Source organism: Pteropus vampyrus, unplaced genomic scaffold (genome assembly GCF_000151845.1).
Source record: "Pteropus vampyrus isolate Shadow unplaced genomic scaffold, Pvam_2.0 Scaffold150, whole genome shotgun sequence".
Taxonomy (NCBI): domain Eukaryota; kingdom Metazoa; phylum Chordata; class Mammalia; order Chiroptera; family Pteropodidae; genus Pteropus; species Pteropus vampyrus.
Window position 1 is genome coordinate 3,557,178 of NW_011888931.1, and position 7,367 is coordinate 3,564,544.

Below are 7,367 nucleotides of genomic sequence, written 5' to 3' on the forward strand. Positions count from 1 at the left end.
AATGAATAACGTAATGTGAAACTAAAATATGTTTTTAGGGAAGTTTTATGCATCACATTTGAAGGCCTGGAATTTGTATGATTGCACTAATTTAGTCATGTTAATGACACACATTTTGATTTAATTTTAAATAATAGCTGAATCAGGTACAGGAAAGACCAATAATAGATAGACTAATAATAAACTCATAATTGCTGGGTCGAGAACACATCTGAGAAGGACAGAGATTGGGGATTCACTTTTGTTTACTAGGTATGGGGTGGGGATGGTAAAGTCCGCAGGGAAAACTGGAAATGAGGGAGGTCACCAATGCAGAGATGGATCAGTGAACTGCTTATGGCATCAGAGCAAGGGCATCAAGGTCAGGATCAGAGAAGGCAGAAGGTCACTGGCCACAGTGAGATTGGAGCACCTGGATGAAGGTCAGTCTCTGGAGAGACACACCTAATAGAAGACAGGGCAGAAGACCCAAAGTCTGAGTAGGCAGGGAGAATGCATCAGGCATGGGTGTATTGCCGAATCTAGCTCTGTGAATTCTGTGGCCAGTTTTCATGTTCCTCTGTATGTGTAGCATACTTGACACTTTCATTGAAAACCATTTCAAACATTTCTTGAAATGTGTGCCAAGTAAAGAACTAGCTGGTGGAATTATGAATATAAAAAATGTATGTTCCTGGACGTGGTTCCATAGTGTAGCGGTTAGCATGTCTGCTTTACACAGAAGATCCTGGGTTTGCGCCCCAATGGAGCCATGGTCTATGGTCTACGGCCATGCCACACTGAACGAGCCCGAAGTCTGATCTCTGAAGTTAAGCAGGTTCGGGCCTTGTTAGTATTTGGATGGGAGACCACCTAGGAAGACCAGGTGCTGTAGGCAAAAATAATAAATTTTTTAAAAATGTATGTTCCTGACCATAGACATGTCACAGTCTCACAGTGGTGGGGGAAGGGGGGCTATAAGCAAAAGTATAAGTGTGATGGGGTGAGTATTAGGTATTTTATGGAAGTCAGTACTAGGAATAGTGGAAGAGCAAAGGGGAGGGGGTGATCAATGGATCCTACTTGAGGGAGCAGGGTCAAGAGAAACTGGAAAGAAAAGATGTTATCTTTGTTGAGTCTTGAAAGATGAGTAGGTATTTGTCAGGCAGACACACCAGGGACAGGCATTTCAGGAAGATGGAGTCGTGTTAGTAAAGGCCCAGAGCTAGAAACAACACTACGTGTTCAGAAACTGCAAGTGGTTTAATGTGTCCAGACCTAGGGAGAGATGGGCTGGCTGCACAGTGAGAGGTGAAGGTGGAGGACCACGGTGATCCCACAGGGCCTTATCCGATGAGCTATGGAGTCTGGACTTCATATAGATAAGAGGGAATAACTGTAGTCCACAGATACTTTTAGTCTCTCTGCCCTGTGTTCAATCCCATTGTTTTAGAATATCTTCCTCACATTGCGATACCTGAACCCATGTAAATTCTCCTCACCCCTGTCCTTCCTTGGGCCATAACTAATTAGACCACAGGCGTCCACCTGACTCAAGCTGGTTCCACATATCTCTCCCAGGAATTTGAAATTAGGAATCAAAGACTCTACTTAGTCTGGGCTACTCCCTTCTAAACTCGGGATTGGTGGTCGTGATTATGTGGGCAGTATCCATGGAATTTGGCCTGCAGAGAGAGAGGAGAATGGTGTAGACATGTGTTGGATACAGACAGTTCTGGGGGGCTTGCTTTACTTCATCTTTGGGGCCCCCTGACATACTGCTATATCCATATAAACTGCCTTTTCTTAAGGTCTCCAGTAACTTTGGTTTTTTCAAAGAAAAGGGCATCCTGGCATCTGTGCCATTTGGTTTGCTTGGTTTCAGTAGTGCAGGTGGGATGCTATGTCAGGGTTTTAAGAGAATGTAGCCAGTCATTTCTCATCAGACAGTTCTAATGGCTTTAGGGAGCCTGCTTTCCTGAGATGCCGGGGCTGAGGATGTGGTTTACAAATCTTACTAACGTAACTGTTAGAGCCATGTTAGGAAAATACCGTCTTTGCTTTCACTGGCTGCTGTGTAGTATGAACGTTAATTTTTAAAAATATTCTTATTTTTGATTGAGGTGAGCTTGGTGGCAAGCCTGTGGCTGTTGTTGGATGTAGTCTTTTATTTTAAAGATTCCCACATATACCGTGTTTGTTCTCGTAGGTTGCTCTTCTCGACTGTGCACAGAACGCCACAGAGCCTGTTCAATCGAGTTTGTATGACGAAAGAGACGTGGAAGTGGCCCGCTGTGGGGCGCAGGCGCTGTGGAGCTGCAGTAAGAGCTATACGAATAAAGAAGCCATCCGCAAGGCGGGGGGTATTCCTTTGCTGGCTCGGTTATTGAAGACGTCTCATGAAAACATGCTGATTCCGGTGGTGGGGACATTGCAAGAATGCGCATCAGAGGTACCCAGACCAGCTCCGCTCCCCTTGCCTTTCTCAGCCAAAAAACAATTTGTAAGGTTATCATGACTGCTAAGGATTTTCCCCCACAAGAAGTCAGTATCCTATTAGAAAGAGATCAAAATACTAATAGAACATTAATTAAATTGTTATCTATGTGATATTTTTTTGAACATGTTGACTAAGTTCTCTTATTGTTACACCCTTATGTGAACCTTGGGCTTTAATGTATTTACTTAGAAAGTTTATTTAGTGTACTTATTAATAAATGTAAATACTTATATGTGTGCATTATGCACATATCAATATTTAAATTCATATTCCTAGGAAAACTACCGAGCTGCAATCAAAGCAGAAAGGATAATTGAAAATCTAGTAAAGAACCTAAATAGTGAGAATGAGCAACTGCAGGAGCATTGCGCCATGGCCATCTACCAGGTACAGGGGACCCTCCACCCAGTCCTGGTGGTCTTCATGTAGGTTGAGGTGGTGCTTCTAAACACGAGGCCTCATTCTCTGGGGATGGGACTCAGGAATCTGCATTTTTCCAAGATCGTCCAGGGATTTTCATGTACACATAGGTCTGAGAACCATTGTCTAGTGCTAGTGACAGATGCCTGTAAATTTCAGAGAGCAACCTGCTTCAGCCTGTCTGATTATTTGCAATTCTGTAAGACACATGTATCTTTGTCTGCTAAAATGATTTAGTTAGTATAAAATGACTAAATATGTGTACGGTGCTTCTATATTGCTTTTCATATATCCCATTCAAACACAGTGGTCTTGGAAAATCTATCTCCTACCAAGACAAGGTGGATGAATGAGTACAAGTGTGTGTGTGTGTGTGTGTGTGTGTGTGTGTGTGTATTCCTGTTTTATCTGTTTTTTAATTTATTTACTTTAATCTTTGTTAACTTTATATGGGTTATAAATTTCATAGTACAGAATATCTTCAAATAACATTGTTTCATTCAACATTATTTCATTATAATGTCGATGAGATGCTATAGTAACTTAACTCTTAGCCTATGGTAAAATTGATTTTGTTACACATCGTTTCACTTCAAGTCACAGAACCTGTCGATGATGTTAGGTGAGGACTTATTGTATGCCAGAAAACAGATTAAAATGGTAAAGGGGAAGAAAAGATGGCCTCGATAAATTAGTATATGGCTGGTTACTGGCCTGGCCAGCTTCTGTCTAATCAGAATAGATTTCCTAGAGGAATGCGTTTTAAAATATGCAAAGTGAGAGTGCATCAAAAAGATAGAGAAGAGGTTCATGTTAGTAGAAGGTTGTATTAGTTTGCCGTGGCTGCCATAACAAAATATCATGCACTGGTGGCTTAAATGCCTGGTGGATATTTATTTCCCTATAGTTCTGGAGGCTAGAAGTCCTAGATCAAGGTGTAGACAGAACTGATTCCTTCTGAGGACTCTTTCCTTGGCTTGGAAATGGCCATCTTCATGTCATTCTCCCTCCATCTTTACATGATCTTTCCTCTGTGTCCTATTAGCCTCTTCTTATAAGGACATCAGCCAGATTGGATTTCAGAGCCGAGCTCAATGACCTCGTTTAACCTTAATTACCTCTTTAAAGACTCTTTTCAAATATGGTCACATACTGAAGTACAGGCGTTAGAGCTGCAGCTTAAAAAAGAGTTTTGAGGGCACAATTCCGCTCGTAACAAAGATATGTCTTGACTTGTATATGTGCCCCATATGAGAAACCATTACAGGTTGGATAGAAATAGTGATTAATTTTTAAAAGTTGCAGCTGAACCAGAACAGAAAGTCGCAAATGGAAGATAAACATGGCAGGTGCCTCATGGTGTATTATGATGAGAATTTCCTCTAGTGGTTCTCATGGATGTTGTATGACATGCATCTGTATCATGTGGCCTCAGAGCCCAGCTGTATCCTTAGGATAATAGCAAACCTGTAGTAAATCATCATCTTGCTCTATAACCTAGGAAGGTTGATCAGTTGGGATCACCTATGTGGTGCATATTTATTTCGAAAGATGATACAAACATATGGATAAACATGTTTGAATAAAATGTCAGTTGCTATTGATATAACCCACTGGACATAGAAACTCTGTTGGGGGAAATTCCTTATCTCTTAGATTTGGGGGGTCATTAAAGATCTGACTGAATCCCTGTCACTAATCTATCTACTATGTTTTCCCAAGATTCTGGTTGCATCACTGCAGAAATCCTCCATTGATGCATGTGACATTCTAGATTTACCAACCTCTGTCTGTCTTGGTGGAAACCCAGGTACCTCAGAGCTGGCTTGAGAAAATTGCTAAATGTGCAGAAACTGCTAGACATGGCCAAAACCTAGCAGAGAGACTGTCAGATAGCTGCCAGTGTAGAGAAGAATTATATTTTACTTGGAGGTGCCTTCAGAAAACGGTACTCTCTGAAAAGAAGTTTTATAGTTACTAGAATGACAGCCTCTTTAATAATCACGGAGATCTTGGTATGCCTTGATCACTGACAGCTTCTGATTTGATTTTTTGTGTAGTGTGCTGAAGATGAGGAAACTCGTGACCTGGTTAGGCTGCACGGAGGACTTAAACCCCTGGCCAGTCTGCTCAATAACACCGACAATAAAAAACGTTTGGCTGCTGTCACAGGGGCAATATGGAAATGTTCCATCAGCAAAGAGAATGTGACCAAGTAAGAGAAGGCATTCCACATTCTGTAATGAAAATATGGCCACCAAAACACATTCTTGTAATTTAATGCTATTGTAAGAAAGAGTCCATTTTAATGTTACTGCTATAGTTTTCATAGATGTACGTTTTGGACTAAATTGGCGGAATTAAATTCTTAGAAATGAAAGGCCACTATTTCCCACCCCACCTCCTGGCAGTGGTTTTCTATGCCTCATTAGGGCTCTGGGGCTTGCTGATAATCTGTCCAAATGAGCTGTTTTGCATATGGGCAGCCATTTAAATGTGAAGCATTTCTGATACTTCCTGCAGACACCTGTCAAGGTGAGAAGATGAATTTTCCACTGAATCTTAAGAGATACACAAGTGGTTCCATTTTTCTCTCTTTTCTAAAGATAAACAAGATGAGTGAGCTAAATGCCAACTAACCAGTTAATCTTAAAGAGTAGTCATCTTCAGATGTGATTTCATTTACTTTCAAAGTCTTTGTAAACTTTATGACCATCTGATTTAATTTAATGCTCAAATTTATCTCCATTTATTTTTAGAGTTCTCACACAGTGATGGATGTTCTGAGGCAAATCTTCCTTGTCTCGGTGTGATGATTTTCTTTAATAAGAAATTCACATGTCCAGTTTAACACATATTAGGTTTATTTGGCTTTGTTTGTGTAAAATGGTCTCTGTAACGTGGGGAAATAGCCCTTAGCATAGTGGAATAGTTGCCGCTCAAATTTGGAAGAAATTGTAGTTGCCTTAGAGGTTGTGCAGTGTAGTGGTTAAGGGCACACAGATGGCTACGTGTGGACGCCAGCTTCACTATTTACCAAGCTTCAGATTAACTTTTTGAGAATGGGGATTATAATAGGATACAAATCATAGGGTTCTTGTAAGGATGGATGGATCGAGCATATAGTTGGCAGTAGTAATTTTTAGCGATTAATGTTATCATCAGCTAACTTTATATGAAAAATAATATTGTTCTCCTCTTTTCCTACCTCCAATCTCTTTTTCTTGTGGTAAACTTAGGTTTCGGGAATACAAAGCCATTGAAACTTTGGTGGGACTTTTAACTGACCAGCCCGAAGAAGTCCTTGTGAACGTGGTTGGCGCGTTGGGAGAGTGTTGCCAAGAATATGAAAACCGAGTCCTGGTCCGGAAGTGTGGTGGCATTCAGCCACTCGTAAACCTCCTCGTTGGAATAAACCAAGCTCTACTCGTCAATGTCACAAAAGCAGTTGGTGCTTGTGCAGTAGAATCTGAAAGTATGATGTAAGTGGCCCTACAGAGTGACCATTTTATTTGAGAGTGTTATGGGAAGCACTTGAATAATCATAGAATAATATCATCACTTACAAATGGTGTGCACAAATGATGAAAAAGAAAAATGCATTTACAGATAAATAGCCACAAGGTTACCAAATCGTGACTTACAGAGCCATGTTGTTCCCTTGAATGAGCTGGAGGGCTGATGCTGGGCATATTGGGAAGACTAAAAATACCCAGTAGTCAATTTCTCTTGCAGAAACCTTAATATAGTCAACAAAAATTTTCTCTATATCCCGGGGAAGAATTACCTATCTCTATCTAACTGAGGTCCTAAGTTGTTTTAGATAGAATACTCTTCGTATCCTCCTTGTTTCTCAATTCAATTTAGCAAACATATTTTGAGTACCTAACAAGAGCTGCGAACTGATGAGGGGGAAAAAACAAAGGATATTAAGCTATGATCATGGTCCTTAAGCAAATTGTTGTCTAATTAGGAAGAAAAGGCTTAAATGTTGTATAATTTAAGAGTAATAGCAGGATTATATAGAAATACACACACACAAACATGCAAACATACACACACATGTGTATATATCCAGAAAGGGAGGAACTATATGGGTAAAAGTTGTTGTATTAGAGTTCTCCAGGGAATCAAAGATATAGATGGATGGATGGATGGATGGATGGATGGATGATAGGTAGATCTATCTATCTATTTATCTATCTATCTATCTATCTATCTATCTATCTATCTATCTATATCTTATTATCTCTCTAGAGAAAGAGAGATTTATTTTAAGGAATTAGCTCATATGATTGTGGAGGCTTGACAAGTCCAAATTCTGCTGGAATAGGCTAGCAGGCTGGAGACTCAGGAAAAAAATTGCAATTTGAGTTCACAGGCAGTCTTCTGGCAGGACTCCTTCTTGCTCAGGGAGGTCGGTCTTTGTTCTATTAAGACCTTCAACTGATTAGATGAAGCCCACCAA

The 7,367-nt window shown here is 40.4% G+C and overlaps 1 protein-coding gene across 1 annotated transcript in view; it reads left to right on the plus strand.

Moving 5' to 3' along the window:
- Positions 1–7,367, plus strand: part of ARMC4 (armadillo repeat containing 4) — a 154,377-nt gene that overhangs the window by 45,866 nt on the left and 101,144 nt on the right. The window contains exons 11-14 of the mRNA XM_023536192.1: positions 2,189–2,431; positions 2,756–2,866; positions 4,960–5,114; positions 6,139–6,381. Of these exons, the coding sequence (XP_023391960.1) occupies positions 2,189–2,431; positions 2,756–2,866; positions 4,960–5,114; positions 6,139–6,381 (752 nt within the window). The remainder of the gene's footprint in view (positions 1–2,188; positions 2,432–2,755; positions 2,867–4,959; positions 5,115–6,138; positions 6,382–7,367) is intronic.